The sequence below is a fragment of the Malus sylvestris genome, chromosome 11 (genome assembly GCF_916048215.2).
Source record: "Malus sylvestris chromosome 11, drMalSylv7.2, whole genome shotgun sequence".
Lineage (NCBI taxonomy): Eukaryota > Viridiplantae > Streptophyta > Magnoliopsida > Rosales > Rosaceae > Malus > Malus sylvestris.
This window is the reverse complement of record NC_062270.1, coordinates 27,946,773-27,964,339: the sequence shown is the minus strand read 5'-3', so window position 1 is coordinate 27,964,339 and position 17,567 is coordinate 27,946,773. Positions and strand designations below refer to the sequence as shown.

The following is a 17,567-nucleotide window of genomic DNA, read 5'->3' as shown; positions in this document are numbered from 1 at the left end:
AGAGTCAATAAGAGTATATAAAAACACTCCTTACTTTAAACATTATGTTACTTGATCATGTCAAATAAATTATCACTATATTTTACTGCTATAGCACAGCTTATGGACAAGAACAAAAATACATTTCAATCCTACAAGGATCTTTATTCAATTCTCAAGTGTAGATATTGAAGGGAAAATTATGAGTTTCTAGCATGGGATTTCATAATGACTATCATGCATATACAAATCAAAATTTAAATTATACGAAAGCAGCGGAAGCATTTATAACATATTATCAAAGCTATAGTCATGCAAATCCCCTTCAAGGTTCATAGGTTTATATATAATGCATCAAAACAATTTTTAGAATCAAGAACAAAGTGAAGGTTAGTCTTATACCTCTTGATCTAGACTTGAGACCAAGGATGGACCACCTCCAAGCCCTTTGCTCCTTGAAATCCTTGAGCCTAGCTTCCCTCCTTGCCTCCTCCACTTTGTTACAATGAGTGCTCCTAGGTTCTCTTCAAGTTCTCAAAGTAGGAAACCTCTAAAGATCCTCACCCACTAGTGTAGTGAGAAGGATGAAGGAATAACCAAAGGGGTGTAAGAGATGTTAGTAAAAACCCCCTTATGGTGGCCGGCCTTTGTGGTTCAAGAGAGCTATTTTCTTTTGCCTCTTTTGTTGTTTAAAACTCACAAAAACCCTAATGAACAATATCTTATAAAGTTGCTTATATAGACAAAAGAAACCTAGTCAACAACTTGACTAAATATCTCACTCCTTTCACACCTAAAGTGGCCGGCCTCTTTGTTGTTTGTTTGGGCTTTGGGCTTTTATTATTTCAAGTCATCCAATGCTTGAATAAAAGCCCAATGGGTTTAGGCCCAATGGGCCCAATTAAACCCGAACGTTTCTTAAGCCCAAAACGATCTTTATCGCTTTTATGATTTCTTTAGACTTTCTAAATCAATCACAACAATTAATCAATCCAATTAATTATTTCCATCATCCATTAGTTACTCACTACAATAGTGTTGTGGTGAACAATCTTTTAGGTTCTAATTAGCAAGGCAGTGAGGTGATTGGCATCAATCCAATTGCTTATATTTAATTCAATCACTTAGTGAATTAAAACTTCATTTTAATTCACCTTTCTTCTTTGACGACTACATTTAATCATCTAGAAGAACTCACAAGCTATGAGTGACATCTAACCATATGTCATAGCTACCCAAGCTAATGTAGAAGTTTATTCGAAAAACCTAGTCAGTTGGAATTACAATGTAATTCAATCCTTCTCTAATACAATACTCTCAATCACATCATTAGGGTATGGATATATCATGTCAAACCCCTAATGTGATTATTCCTTCTTATATGATCCAATTGAGTTGTATAGGAACGCTTCCCTTTATTACGCTCGATACTTCGGCCGAAGATTCCCGAATCATATCTTAGAGTATTCTTCCTCTCTTATCGAGGATTAGAGATTCCTTGTTGCACATACACTTGCCTTCATGACTAAGTGGCTTAACCCCAACTATGCCGTTGACACTCTGATAGAGTGACGTTGACATAATCAAAGATTAAGTACTTAACCACAAGACAACAACGATGCCTCAAGTCAAAGGATTACTTACATTATTCCAACCATTTGAGTTACTTGCTTGACATGTGAGTAGACCTCCATGCAAGTACTCTGATTCGATTGTGTTCAGTGAACTCATTCCCTTAATGAGCACCTACATACTTGTCTTAGTGTCACAACACGAATGGGTTGAGACTTTCCATCCTTCCAATTGAAGCGGACATAGTATGTACCGGTCTAAGCATTGTCAGTATCCCTCCGACAATCCAACGACCAGGAACCTTTTGGACATAATGGTTATGTGAAGAAGGTCTCTGTAGTCTAACATCATTAGATTACTTCTTCAATCGATCCATTGTCCATGGATTCACTATTCAGGACTTATATCGTTTATTGAGATAGTCCTAATTAGTATCTTTGCCATTTCATGTATAAGAATCATCCATACATCGATTCATTTGTCCAGAAAGATTTCTTCCAAAGATTGACTTTCAGGGCATATTTCCAACAGATATAAGATCATGACATCTATTTGAATGTCGTCTTTAAAGATCAACAACAACAACAACAAAGCCTTTTCCCACTAAGTGGGGTCGGCTATATGAATCCTAGAACGCCATTGCGCTCGGTTTTGTGTCATGTCCTCCGTTAGATCCAAGTACTCTAAGTTTTTTCTTAAGGTCTCTTCCAAAGTTTTCCTAGGTCTTCCTCTACCCCTTCGGCCCTGAACCTCTATCCCGTAGTCACATCTTCGAACCGGAACGTCAGTAGGCCTTCTTTGCACATGTCCAGACCCATTTTGTGTACATGTTGATGCTTCACCGCCTAACATTCTGTGCCATACAGCATCGCCACCGGCCTTATTGCCGTCCTATAAAATTTTTCCTTGAGCTTTGGTGCCCTACGACGGTCACACAACACGCCGGATGCACTCTTCCACTTCATCCATCCAGCTTGTATTCTATGGTTGAGATCTCCATCTAATTCTCCGTTCTTTTGCAAGATAGATCCTAGGTAGCGAAAATGGTCTCTCTTTGGTATTTCCTGATCTCCGATCCTCACCCCTAACTCATTTTGGCCTCCATTTGCACTGAACTTGCACTCCATATATTCTGTCTTTGATCGACTTAGGCGAAGACCTTTAGATTCCAACACTTCTCTCCAAAGGTTAAGCTTCGCATTTACCCCTCCTGAGTTTCATCTATCAACACTATATCGTTTGCGAAAAGCATACACCAAGAAATATCATCTTGAATATGTCATGTTAACTCATCCATTACCAACGCAAAAAGGTAAAGACTTAAGGATTGTTGATCCACAAAATTAGTGAGGACTTTGGTACAACAGAAAGTATTAAGTTTGTGATCTTCGCTAAATTGCTCTAGTCATTAGTGTGGATAAGTATGTAAATGGATAGAGACAGGAAAGCAAACACAAGATGTATGTGGTTCACCCAGATTGGCTACGTCCACGGAGTAGAGGAGTTCTCATTAATTGTGAAGGGTTTACACAAGTACATAGGTTCAAGCTCTCCTATAGTGAGTACAAGTGAATGATTTAGTACAAATGACATAGGTTCAAGCTCTCGTCTTCACTTGCCTTATTTGTCTCATAGGTAGATGTGGCATCTTCTCTGAAAGTACTCTTCCTCCATCCAGGGATGGTATCTTTAACTGGTGGAGATACACAAGGTAATGTATCAATTTCACTTGAAGCTTACTTGTAGTTTCAGGCTTGGTCAAGCGTGATACAAACCATGTAGTAGGAGTCCCCCAAGTCGCCGACCTAGGAGATCTGCTGAAAGAGGCGACAGACAAGGTAAGCAATCAGAGCTCCAAGCAATCAGTCCCAGATCAGAAGTTTGATTTCGAGTTCCGGCTGATTGTTCTCATTCTCCCTATCTTGCAGGCAGCATGAAGGATAAAGAGAATAAAAGGAGAATAGATGATATGAGATACTTTTGCTTTTGAAGAAGTAACTTTCCACAGGCTTATTCTTGAACTAGGCTGGAGGATTTTCTGGTTTCCTCCAGAGTATAAGGCCGACTGAAGAATTTGAGGGTCAAAACAAGTCCATCAAATCTAGAGTACGTTCGACCCTGCTGATATGGGATACTTTTGCTGTTGACAAAGTATTGGATGTATCGGCATGTGTTCTGTTACGCTTAACTCCACATGCTTCCTTGTATCCTTCTCATTTTCCTTATCTGTTCCTCAGGCAAATGTGGTATCTTCTCTAGAAGCATAAGATGTTGAAGATGAGTACTCGAGAGCAATGCCAGGTAAGTAATCAGGTAAGGGGTTCCAGGCAGTCAGTTCCTGACTAGAAGCTTGATTCCAAGTGGTGACTGATTGCTCTCTTTCTCCTTGTCTTACAGGTAAGAACAAGGCTAAAGGAAAAGACAGGAAAAAAGCATGATGTGGGATACTCTTGCTTTTAACCCTGATGATATAAGGTATTCTTGCTCTGGTGTAACTTGTTTATAGAGGGATTATCGGGGGTAAAGAAAGCTAAGTATTTCGAGAGGCTTCGTTGGGAATGCCCTCTTAGATATGAGGAAGGGTTGAGCATTTTTGCAGGTCTGCCTGTCCGTTGAGGATGGAGGTCGACATATATAGGAGTTTCCCTAACAACAAGTAGTAATGTTATTCCTTTACCTGCTTGGTCATAGCACGGTAGTGGGAGCTACCAGCTTCACGTGCGTCAGAGCACTTTGAAAAAGTGGTCTGTGGTATCTGGAAAGCTGATGTTGCGTGTAAAGATTACAGACAAGCTTTATCCAAGGAGATCTGGCTCTCGAAGTTGAGAAAGCGGTGCCTCTTCGGTTTTTGAACAAGCAATCCTGTCGGGAATCTGACTCTCGAGATTCGGAGAACGATGCCTCTTCGATTTTTGAGAGAGCAATCCTTCTGGGAGTCTGGCTCTCGAGATTCGGAGAGCGGTGTCTCTTCGATTTTTGAGAAAGTAATCATGTTGAGAGTCTGGCTCTCGAGATTCAGAGGACGGTGCCTCTTCGATTTTGGAGCAAGCAATCTTGTTGGGAGTGTTTTCTCGAATGTGAGTAAAGGTTGGGCATGTTTGCTAGTCTACCTTGCCACGGAGCACAAAGGTTGACACATAAGGACTTTCCGATTATCCAGCAGTGGTGCTGTTCCTTTACCCTTGTGGGTAATAATATGGTAGCTAGACCTTCAAAATTTATGTGTCTAAACTTTGTTAGTGCTGTTTCTTTGCTATTCTTTTACCCTTATTGGTCATAGCGATGTAGTGGGAACTGCAAGCTTCACGTGTCTAAACTTTGTCAGATATCTTTAGCAAAGTTATCTGTGGTACCCATGAGCTGATGGTGCGTGTGGAAAGTGGATGATTGAACAGTAAGATTCACGTGCTTTCTACTTCACCAGAAATCTTCAACAGAATGCCCGTAATTTCAGCAAAGCTGAGTGTGCATGTGACAGGTGCTGACAAGGCTGAGAAAAGCAGGTGCCTCTTCGATTTCTAAGATTGACCCTCGTGGTCTCTGAGTAGCCTAGCTTTTGAGAAAGCAAGCGCCTCTTCGATTTCTAAGATCGGCCTTCATAGTCTTTGAGCAGCCCAGCTTTTCAGAAAGCAAACGCCTCTTCGATTTCTGAGATCGGCCCTCGTGGTCTCTGAGCAGCCCAGTTTTTAAGCAAGCAAACGCCTCTTCGATTTCTGAAGCTCCGTCGAGTGCAGATTTTTATAGAAGCTGGCATTAAGTTCCAAAGCATATTTGAATCTTCACTAGTAGAAGCTCCCTTCTTGCACTTCTAAGATCTTGATTTGTCCGACCTTTTCTCTCATCAACACCTTTGAAAATGTCTGGCCCCTCCGACCGTCGTTTTGACTTGAACCTTGTTGAAGAGGCAGCCACGCCTTCTCCAGACAACATATGGCGCTCATCCTTCTTATCCCTTATTGGTCCTCTTACCGTTGGGGATTCCGTGATGAAGAATGATATGACTGCTGCGGTGGTGGCTAGGAACCTTCTCACTCCCAAAGATAACAGACTACTTTCCAAACGGTCTGATGAGTTGGCTGTTAAGGATTCTCTGGCTCTAAGTGTTCAGTGTGCAGGTTCTGTGTCTAATATGGCCCAACGCCTATTTGCTCGAACCCGCCAAGTTGAATCATTGGCGGCTGAAGTGATGAGTCTCAAACAGGAGATTAGAGGGCTCAAGCATGAGAATAAATAGTTGCACCGGCTCGCACATGACTATGCTACAAACATGAAAAGGAAGCTTGACCAAATGAAGGAATCTGATGGTCAGGTTTTACTTGATCATCAGCAGTTTGTGGGTTTGTTTCAAAGGCATTTATTGCCTTCGTCTTCTAGGGTTGTACCGCGTAATGAAGCTCCAAATAATCAACCTCCGATGCCTCCTCCTTCTAGGGTTCTGTCCAGTACTGAGGCTCCGAATTATCCCCCTCCGGTGCCTTCTCTTTCTAAGGCTCTACCGACTGCTGAGACTTCTCCTAAGCAACCTTTGTGAAGGCTCCCTCTTGTTTGTTTATTTTGACTCATGTATATGTAGATATTTGTAACTTATCGGAGATATCAATAAATAAACTTTGCTTCATTTCAACGTATTGTGTTAAATACACCAAAGCCTTCTTCACTGAGTGGGGTCGGCTATATAAATCTTAGAACGCCATTGTGCTCGGTCCTGTGTCATGTCCTCCGTTAGATCCAAATACTCTAAGTCTTTTCTTATAGTCTCTTCCAAAGTTTTCCTAGGTCTTCCTCTACCCCTTCGACCCTGAACCTTTATCCCGTAGTCGCATCTTCTAACCGGAGTGTCAGTAGGCCTTCTTTGCACATGTCCAAACCATCGTAACCGATTTTCTCTCAATTTTCCTACAATTTCAGCTACTCCTACTTTACCTCGAATATCCTCATTCCTAATCTTATCCTTTCTCGTGTGCCCACACATCCAACGAAGCATCCTCATCTCCGCTACACCCATTTTGTGTACGTGTTGATGCTTCACCGCCCAACATTCTATGCCATACAGCATCGCCGGCCTTATTGACGTCCTATAAAATTTTTCCTTGAGCTTCAGTGGCATACGACGGTCACACAACACGCCGGATGCACTCTTCCACTTCATCCATCCAACTTGTATTATATGGTTGAGATCTCCATCTAATTCTCCGTTCTTTTGCAAGATAGATCCTAAGTAGCGAAAACGATCGCTCTTTGGTATTTCCTGATCTCCGATCCTCACCCCTAACTCATTTTAGCCTCCATTTGCACTGAACTTGCACTCCATATATTCTGTCTTTGATCGACTTAGGCGAAAACCTTTAGATTCCAACACTTCTCTCCAAAGGTTAAGCTTCGCATTTACCCCTTCCTAAGTTTCATCTATCAACACTATATCGTCTGCGAAAAGCATACACCAAGGAATATCATCTTGAATATGTCCTGTTAACTCATCCATTACCAATGCAAAAAGGTAAGGACTTAAGGATGAGCCTTGATGTAATCCTACAGTTATGGGGAAGCTTTCGGTTTGTCCTTCATGAGTTCTTACGGCAGTCTTTGCTCCTTCATACATATCCTTTATAGCTTGGATATATGCTACTCGTACTCCTTTCTTCTCGAAAATCCTCCAAAGAATGTTTCTTGGGAACCTATCATACGCTTTTTCCAAATCTATAAAGACCATGTGTAAATCCTTTTTCTCATCTCTATATCGTGAAAAGAAAATTATTTTTTTGTTTCTGATAACGTATTATAGAGTCGAGAATTTCTAGTGCAAAAACAACATTAGAATTATATTCTAAATTTTTTAAATTCATAACTTCTGGTTTAGTGTACAAATCTATGTTTAAAGAACATAGGTTCTAATATCAAAACTTTTGGGTTTAAAACTAATAACGTCTTATAAAATATTTTAGGGTTTAGGGTTATAAAACTAATAAGAAATTGTGGGGGGATATGAGAAGGAGAATAAAATATTTTTTTAATTCGTGTATATATATTGTCAAAATTCGTGTATATTTCATCTTTGATAAACACTTATCTATAGGCATTGATAAACACTTAATTACTAAATATAATAATTAGGCATTGATTACAAAACAATAAGATAGGAGGTTAGGGAGTAACGGTGGTCGTCCACACTCCATCCCTATTTACAACAAAAAGGGATTCTTACCATTCTGCATTGGGAATTTTCCCAGGCGGGGGGATTATTGCAACTCAATTTCGCGTTCACGAAGCAATGGCGACGACGACTGCGGAAACAATCTCAGCGGCCATGGAACTGATTGACACGAAGAAACAGAACCTAAAGAAGGCCTTCGACGAGCTCCAATCCCACTCCGCCGTCCTCTCCTCCTTCAATCTCTCTTGGTCCGACCTCGATTCGCACTTCACCTCCATCCAAACCTCCCTCACCCAAAAATTCCACCTCCTCCAATCCCTCCAGTCACAGTCCTCCACAAACCCTTCTTCTCCTTCATGTCAGATACCACAAGACCCCTCTCCTTCGTCGAATTTACCGACCCAGGTAGCAAAAGACCCGTCTTTGCCGTCGCTCGGGTCGACCCAGATGGCGGAAGACCCCAAATCATCGATCCAGATGCCAAAGTACCTGCCTAGTTCGTCAATTTTGTCGACCCAGATTGCAAAAGACCCTTCTTCCTCATCAAACCCCCCGAGCCAGAACGTGGTTGAAACAGATATCAATTGTGAAGTGGATGTTGTGCCTCCTCGGCCCGAATTGGTGGCGTTCTGTGAGAGAATGGATGCGATGGGGTTGAGGAATTATATGAATGAGTCGGTGAATAACCGAAACACAATTCGGGGTGAGCTCCTGGAGGCAATTCGGCGTGCCAAGGACCCTGCTGCCATGGTTCTGAATGCAATGGAGGGGTTCTATTGCGCAAATGGGAGAAATAAGGGCGATAAGGACCCACAATTATTTGGTGTGAGGAGGAGTGCTGTGCTGTTGTTGGAAGTGTTAATGGGAATTTCTCCGAATGTAGGATCGGAAGTGAGGGAGAGAGCCAAGAAGTTAGCATTGGAGTGGAAAGGGAAGTTGAGTATGGATGGCGAAAACCCGTTCGAGGCGTTGGGATTCTTGCATTTGGTTGCAGCTTATGGACTGCAGGCCGAATTCAAGACGGATGAACTTGTTGATCATTTTGTCATAGTTGCGCGGTATAGGCAAGCTGTTGAGTTATGCCGGAAAATTGGTTTGGGGGATAAGCTTCCAGGTAAAGTTTTGTTTTAGTGGAAACATTTGTATACTAAGTTGATGTTTATTTCATTTAGTTAGTAATCGATATCAATTCATATAGTTAGTGTTATCCAATGTTGATTGCCATACCTGATCTTTTATACATGCCACATGTCTTTTGGTTTAGTATAAAAAAGGCTTCTTTGACGTTTCAGTCACAGAATTCGTAATAGTACTAGTTTTCATGGGAAAAATGAATCCTTGAGTTGATTGTTAATCATGAACATAATGTAGTTTATGCAGCATGGCAAATAAGTTAAAAATTTAGTTTTTGGTTATCAAGACTTGTTTGATACTTATCAGAGAATGATTCAATTGTGGGAACCGAATCCTCCATGAGTAAACTTCAGAAAGAGAGGTGTAAGAAGTCTGAATAGATGCAGAGTGTTTGCATGGTCTCACTACTTAGTTATTAAGGCCTAATGGAAGGTCCTACACGTAAGCTGAAGGTCATTGCACTGGGGGAGAGCTAGTGATCCAGTTTTTCTCAATATGAAAACACTTCACATGTGCTAAATGTTGAGGAGGTGTGTCAATCTAAGAGAGAGCTCTATCATAAATGTACAAGCAGGGTACTGTCCCTCTGAGGCCATCTTATGCCGGGATCAGTATTTGCCTTTTTTGTTTGGCTATTTTAATTCTCTATTGCACACGTTAAAGTTTTGTTTCCCTTAGGGTAGATTCTGATTTTTAACTTTATAAGTTTGGTTTTGTGTTAGCAGATCTGATTCAGAAACTTGTGAGTAAGGGAAAACATCTTTTGGCTGTCAAATTCATTTCTGAATTTGGTCTGACCAATAAGTTCCCACCAGTTCCCATCTTAAAATCCTACATCAAAGAGTCCAAAAAGCTTGCTAAGAAAGTATGCAAGGATGGAACTCGCCAGTCAATGGTATTTTCACCATTCTCTCATATGTTACCTAATAGCTGTCAAAATCTAATGCTTCATCTGCACATACTTCATAACAATTTTTTCTGCAGAATGAAGCCACAGCGAAAGAATCCGGTGCTTTGAAATCAGTAATCAAGGTTATTGAAGACCTCAAGCTCGAATCTGAGTATCCACCTGCTTTTCTTCAAAAGCGTCTGGAGCAGCTGGAGAAGGAGAAGGCAGACAGTAAACGCAATGCTGTGGCTTCTGCTGCCAAGCCTCTGCAACTGCGGCAGCAACAGAAACAGCAGATGGTAAAGGAGCCGGCAAAGAAACTGAAGCAGCAGCTGTATGGAAACAAGCGTCCTAGAATGACCGCTCCAGATGGATCTGCAGCAGTCTCAATTAATGTTAATGACGCAGGTTTGTTGCGAGCCTATTCCTTGTCTGGCGTTGCTCCTGCTCCTCCAGCTGCCACTTATGCGGGTTCATCAGCTGGGCTGTATGGTTTTTCAGGAGGCCAGATGGGTTTTCCTGGGCATCCAGCCCCTACTAGTACCCACTTATCCTTGTCTGAACAGTATGTTCCGTCAGGTTATTATAACCGGCCAACTACCTATGGTGGATATGGTGCACCCCCCAAATATCATCCATCTTACTACCCTCAGTAGTGATTGCTACTCTTTGTTGACGTAGTATACTTTTGGATGGTATATGACAAATTTTTAGTTTTTTTTATTTCCGCAATGCTGGTGATCAGAAAAGCATGTCTGCTTCTTTGTTTACCATGATTGTAGCACAGCAAACAAACTTGAACAAGCTTCTTGCTGTCCAGAATATTGTCTTATCCACTAATTTTCTGGACATTTGGGAAGTAATCCGCTGAAAAGTAGCATAACTTTGTTTTAATATCATTTTTTAGCACTCATTCTTGTGGGCGTAGTCTACTTCTAGGACTTATTGATCCATTTTTCTTTCCCATAGAAAATATTTCATAAAAAGAGAACAAGATCCTCATGCTTTAACTGTTTTAGGATTTTGCTCTCTGTGTTGCTGTTTAATTAGGGCAAGCAGTACTCTGCCTTTCTCCACTGGATTTTGCTGTGCACTCCCGGATCCCCTATTCTTGTCCCAGAAATAGATGAAGTTTTGTATAGAATAGGAACTTAATCTTTGATTTTGAGGTTGATCATCGTAAGCGTGGTAGAAGTAGTGTTTTTTCTTGATTACTTTTCAAAATAATTAATTTTTTTTTCTTGAAGGTGCTTGGTTTGTCAGCATCTTCACCTCTTTGGGAACTGGCACAAATTTTTTGCTCCTCTTGAATATTTACATGCTGCTTAAAAGCCTTAAATCCTCTTTTGCCTTAGAGAAGGCGCTGTCTTCCATTAAAATATTATATTAGAAGGAACATGTTTGGTTGCCCAGTTTGTCATTCATCTTTGTGTGACATCCATCTTTACAACAACAACAACAACAAAGCCTTTTCCCACTAAGTGGGGTCGGCTATATGAATCCTAGAACGCCATTGCGCTCGGTTTTGTGTCATGTCCTCCGTTAGAACCAAGTACTCTAAGTCTTTTCTTAGAGTCTCTTCCAAAGTTTTCCTAGGTCTTCCTCTACCCCTTTGGCCCTGAACCTCTGTCCCGTAGTCACATCTTCGAACCGGAGCATCAGTAGGCCTTCTTTGCACATGTCCAAATCACCGGAACCGATTTTCTCTCATCTTTCCTTCAATTTCGGCCACTCCTACTTTACCTCGAATATCCTCATTTCCAATCTTATCATTTCTTGTGTGCCCACACATCCCACGAAGCATCCTCGTCTCCGCCACACCCATTTTGTGTACGTGTTGATGCTTCACCGCCCAACATTCTGTGCCATACAACATCGCTGGCCTTATTGCCGTCCTATAAAATTTTCCCTTGAGCTTCAGTGGCCTACGACGGTTACACAACCCGCCGGATGCACTCTTACACTTCATCTATCCAACTTCTATTCTATGGTTAAGATTTCTCTAATTCTCCGTTCTCTTGCACGATATATCCTAGGTAGCGAAAACGGTCGCTTTTTGTGATCTTCGCTAGATTGCTCCGATCATTAGTGTGGATAAGTATATAAATGGATATAGATAGGAAAGCAAACACAAGATGTACGTGGTTCACCCAGATTGGCTACGTCCACGGAATAGAGGAGTTCTCATTAATTGTGAAGGGTTTACACAAGTACATAGGTTCAAGCTTTCCTTTAGTGAGTACAGGTGAATGATTTAGTACAAATGACATTAGGAAATATTGTGGGAGAATGATCTCGTAATCACGAAACTTCTAAGTATCGGAATGTGGTATCGTCTTGACTTGCCTTATCTGTCTCACAGGTAGATGTGGCATCTTCTCTGGAAGTACTCTTCCTCCATCCAGGGGTGGTATCTTTAACTGGTGGAGATGCACAAGGTAATGTATCAATTTCACTTGAAGCTTACTTGTAGTTTCAGGCTTGGTCAAGCGCGATACAAACCATGTAGTAGGAGTCCCTCAAGTTGCCGAGCTAGGGGATTTGCTGAAAGAGGTGACAGACAAGGTAAGCAATCAGAGCTCCGGCTGATTGTTCACATTCTCCCTATCTTGCAGGCAGCATGAAGGATAAAGAGAAGAAAAATGAGAAGAGATGATATGGGATACTTTTGCTTTTGAAGAAGTAACTTTCCACAGGCTTATTCTTGAACTGAGCTGGAGGGTTTTCTGGTTTCCTCCAGAGTATAAGGCCGACTGAAGAATTTGAGGGTCAAAACAAGTCCATCAAATCTAGAGTACGTTCGACCCTACTGATATGGGATACTTTTGCTTTGACAGAGTAATGGATGTATCGGCACGTGTGCTGTTACGCTTGTCTCCACATGCTTCCTTGTATCCTTCTCACTTGCCCTATCTGTTCCTCAGGCAGATGCGGTATCTTCCCTGGAAGCATAAGATGTTGAAGATGAGTACTCGAGAGCAATGCCAGGTAAGTAAGTTCCAGGCAGTCAGTTCCTGGCTGGAAGCTTGATTCCAAGTGCTGACTGATTGCTCTCTTTCTCCTTGTCTTGCAGGTAAGAACAAGGCCAAAGGAAAAGACAGGGAAAAAGCATGATATGGGATACTCTTGCTTTTAACCCTGATGATATGAGATATTCTTGCTCTAGTATAACTTGTTTGCAGAGGTATTATCGGGGGGAAAGAAAGCTGAATATTTCGAAAGGCTTCGTTGAGAGTGCCCTCTCATATATGAGGAAGGGTTGAGCATTTTTGCAGGTCTGTCTGCCCGTTGGGGATGGAGGTTGACATATATAGGAGTCTCCTTAACAACAAGTAGTAATGCTATTCCTTTACCCTGTCAGAGCACTTTGAAAAAGTGGTCTGTGGTATGTGGAAAGCTGATGTTGCGTGTGAAGATTACAGACAGCTTTATCCAAGGAGATCCGGCTCTTGTAGTTGGGAAAGTGTTGCCTCTTCGGTTTTCGAACAAGCAATCCTATCAGGGATCTAGCTCTCGAGATTCGGAGAACGATGTCTCTTCGATTTTTGAGAAAGCAATCCTGCTGGGGGTCTGGCTCTCGAGATTCGGAGAGCGGTGTCTCTTCGATTTTTGAGAAGGTAATCATGTTGGGAGTCTGGCTCTCGAGATTCGGAGGGCGGTGCCTCTTCGATTTTGGAGCAAGCAATCTTGTTGGGAGTGTTTTCTCGAATGTGAGTAAAGGTTGGGCATGTTTGCTAGTCTACCTTGCCACGAAGCACAGAGGTTGACACACAGGGACTTTCCAATTATCCAGCAATGGTACTGTTCCTTTACTCTCTCTTCGATTTTTGAGAAAGTAGTCATGTTGGGAGTCTGGCTCTCGAGATTCGGAGGACGGTGCCTCTTCGATTTTGGAGCAAGCAATCTTGTTGGGAGTGTTTTCTCGAATGTGAGTAAAGGTTGGGCATGTTTGCTAGTCTACCTTGCCACGAAGCACAGAGGTTGACACACAGGGACTTTCCAATTATCCAGCAGTGATACTGTTCCTTTACCCTTGTGGGTAATAATATGGGGTAGCTAGACCTTCAAAATTTATGTGTCTAAACTTTGTTAGTGCTGTTTCTTTGCTATTCTTTTACCCGTCTTGGTCAGAGCGATGTAGTGGAAGCTGCAAGCTTCACGTGCTCAACTTTGGCAGAGAACTTTGGCAAAGTTATCTGTGATACACATGAGCTACTATTGCGTGTGGGAAGTGGGTGATTGAACAGTAAGACTCATGTGTTTTCTACTTCACCAGAAGTCTTCGACAGAATGCCCATAATTTCCGCAAAGCTGAGTGTGCGTGTGACAGGTGCTGCCAAGGCTGGAAAAGTAGGTGCCTCTTCGATTTCTGAGATCGGCCCTCGTGGTCTCTGAGCAGCCCAACTTTTGAGAAAGCAAGCGCCTCTTCGATTTCTGAGATCGGCCTTCGTGGTCTTTGAGCAGCCCAACTTTTGAGAAAGCAGACGCCTCTTCGATTTCTGAGATCGACCCTCGTGGTCTCTGAGCAGCCCAGCTTTTGAGAAAGCAAACGCCTCTTCGATTTCTGAGCAGGCGCCTCTTCGATTTCTGAAGCTCCGTCGAGTGCAGATTTTTATAGGGGCTGGCATTAAGTTCCAAAGCACACTTGAATCTCCACCAGTAGAAGCTCCATTCTTACACTTCTAAGATCTTGATTTGTTCGACCTCTTCTCTCTTCAACACCTTTGAAAATGTCTGGCCCCTCCGACCGTCGTTTTGACTTGAACCTTGTTGAAGAGGCAGCCCCGCCTTCTCCAGACAACATATGGCGCCCATCCTTCGTCTCCCCTACTGGTCCTCTTACCGTTGGGGATTCCGTTATGAAGAATGATATGACCGCTGCGGTGGTGGCCAGAAACCTTCTCACTCCCAAAGATAACAGACTACTTTCCAAACGATCTGATGAGTTAGCTGTTAAGGATTCTCTGGCTCTCAGTGTTCAGTGTGCAGGTTCTGTGTCTAATATGGCCCAACGCCTATTTGCTCGAACCCGCCAAGTTGAATCATTGGCGGCTGAAGTGATGAGTCTCAAACAGGAGATTAGAGGGCTCAAGCATGAGAATAAACAGTTGCACCGTCTCGCACATGACTATGCTACAAACATGAAGAGGAAGCTGGACCAGATGAAGGAATCTGATAGTCAGGTTTTACTTGATCATCAGAGATTTGTGGGTTTGTTCCAAAGGCATTTATTGCCTTCGTCTTCTGGGGCTGTACCGCGTAATGAAGCTCCAAATGATCAACCTCTGATGCCTCCTCCTTCTAGGGTTCTGTTCAGTACTGAGGCTCCGAATGATCCCCCTCCGGTGCCTTCTCTTTCTGGGGCTCTACCGACTGCTGCGACTTTTCCTAAGCAACCTTTGTGAAGGCTCTCTCTTGTTTGTTTATTTTGACTCATGTATATGTACATAGTTGTAGCTTATCGGGGATATCAATAAATAAGCTTTCCTTCATTTAAACGTATTGTGTTAAATACACCAAAGCCTTCTTCTCTAAGTTCTTTGAATTTTCTTTTGTTGGAGCTTTGTGAGTGGAGCATGTAGGTTGAGGTAGTGTTCCCTTAATTTCCTGAGTGAGGAAAACTTCTCGGTTGGAGACTTGGAAAATCCAAGTCACCGAGTGGGATCGGCTACATGAATCTTAGAACGCCATTGTGCTCGGTCCTGTGTCATGTCCTTCGTTAGATCCAAGTACTCTAAGTCTTTTCTTAGAGTCTCTTCCAAAGTTTTCTTAGGTCTTCCTCTACCCCTTCGGCCCTGAACCTCTGTCCCATAGTCGCATCTTCTAATCGGAGCGTCAGTAGGCCTTCTTTGCACATGTCCAAACCACCGTAACCGATTTTCTCTCATCTTTCCTTCAATTTCGGCTACTCCTACTTTACCCCAGATATCCTCATTCCTAATCTTATCCTTTCTCGTGTGCCCACACATCCAACGAAGCATCCTCATCTCCGCTACACCCATTTTGTGTACGTGTTGATGCTTCACCGCCCAACATTCTGTGCCATACAGCATCGCCGGCCTTATTGCCGTCCTATAAAATTTTCCCTTGAGCTTCAGTGGCATACGGCGGTCACACAACACGCCGGATGCACTCTTCCACTTCATCCATCCAGCTTGTATTCTATGGTTGAGATCTCCATCTAATTCTCCGTTCTTTTGCAAGATAGATCCTAGGTAACGAAAACGATCGCTCTTTGGTATTTCTTGATCACCGATCCTCACCCCTAACTCGTTTTGGCCTCCATTTGCACTGAACTTGCACTCCATATATTCTGTCTTTGATCGGCTTAGGCGAAGACCTTTAGATTCCAACACTTCTTTCCAAAGGTTAAGCTTTGCATTTACCCCTTCCTGAGTTTCATCTATCAACACTATATCGTCTGCGAAAAGCATACACCAAGGAATATCATCTTGAATATGTCCTGTTAACTCATCCATTACCAACGCAAAAAGGTAAGGACTTAAGGATGAGCCTTGATGTAATCCTACAGTTATGGGAAAGCTTTCAGTTTGTCCTTCATGAGTTCTTACGGCAGTCTTTGCTCTTTCATACATATCCTTTATAGCTTGGATATATGCTACTCGTACTCCTTTCTTCTCTAAAATCCTCCAAAGAATGTCTCTTGGGACCCTATCGTACGCTTTCTCCAAATCTATAAAGACCATGTGTAAATCCTTTTTCCCATCTCTATATCTTTCCATCAATCTTCGTAAGAGATAGATTGCCTCCATGGTTGAGCGCCCTGGCATGAACCCGAATTGGTTGTCCGAAACCCGTGTCTCTTGCCTCAATCTATGCTCAATGACTCTCTCCCAAAGCTTCATTGTATGACTCATTAGCTTAATACCCATTGCCATCTTGATGAAATGAGTTTCCTTTGTCAATGGCCTTGTAGCCTAATGGCATGGTGTCTCCTCCTTGTGTAAGACGGGGGTCTTCAGACTGACTCCATTAGGAGTCGTTCGCCTCTTGGATAATAAATGGGTACTAGGTGCTTATGTTTCTATAGCAGAGAAGTGCGAAGCACAGTTGGGGATTTCTCCCAGAAACATTGTTTTCTGGGACTTGATACTTTCCGCTTTATCACTCCTTGCTTTGACATTTGTGCTTTTGCCTTCTCTCCATGTGGTCAACTTATTGTTGTTCTGTTCTACCTGTTTCTGGCATCAATCTTTTGATTCACTTTAGGCCACGTTTTGTGGTTAGGACTTGACTAGATTGAATAACGTACTAGATTCAAGTTATGTTGAAGGAAGAAATGGAGGCCAACTCCGAAAGTTGAGTCAGGAGATGGATTGGTCGTGAAGAAAACGTATTTCTTTCCAATCCCCCAAACTTGGACAAAATTTGAAAGTTGGCCTTTACTTCTTTTAGCATGCCTTGAATCCAATGTTTGATACGGTTCAATCATGGCTACGTTTAATCTAGTGACTTATCCAGTCCAATCATATTCATTGAACGCGGCCTTAAGCTCATATGGTTTGGACTATTGGACTTGTATAGCGTATGATTTAAGAAAGCTCTGTTTAGGGTTGGCCGGTTGCTTCATGATCTGCATTCTTCTTTCTTCTTAGGGCTCTGTGCATTCTTCTTATGGTGTAAGGATGTTCTGTTGCGGCCTGTGTATTCTTTCAATTGTTTGTGTACAATCTTGTTCTAGTTAATGATTAAATCTAATTAAGTGGCTAATTGTGTTTCATTTGGTGATTGTTTAATTCCTCAACTATGATGTCCGTTGATAGCTCGATACAGTGATTGCTCTTGGAACGGTCAATTCATACGACGTCGCCAAAAGCGAGT

At 42.3% G+C, this 17,567-nt stretch overlaps 1 protein-coding gene across 1 annotated transcript; it reads left to right on the top strand.

The window, feature by feature from the left end:
* Positions 1–7,686: 7,686 nt before the first annotated feature.
* On the top strand, positions 7,687–10,638 carry LOC126588427 (FRIGIDA-like protein 2). The gene is made up of 3 exons (XM_050253512.1): positions 7,687–8,816; positions 9,562–9,731; positions 9,821–10,638. The coding sequence occupies exons 1-3, from the start codon at positions 7,820–7,822 to the stop codon at positions 10,379–10,381; spliced, it is 1,728 nt and encodes a 575-aa protein (XP_050109469.1). The 5' UTR covers positions 7,687–7,819; the 3' UTR covers positions 10,382–10,638.
* The last annotated feature ends 6,929 nt before the right edge of the window (positions 10,639–17,567 follow it).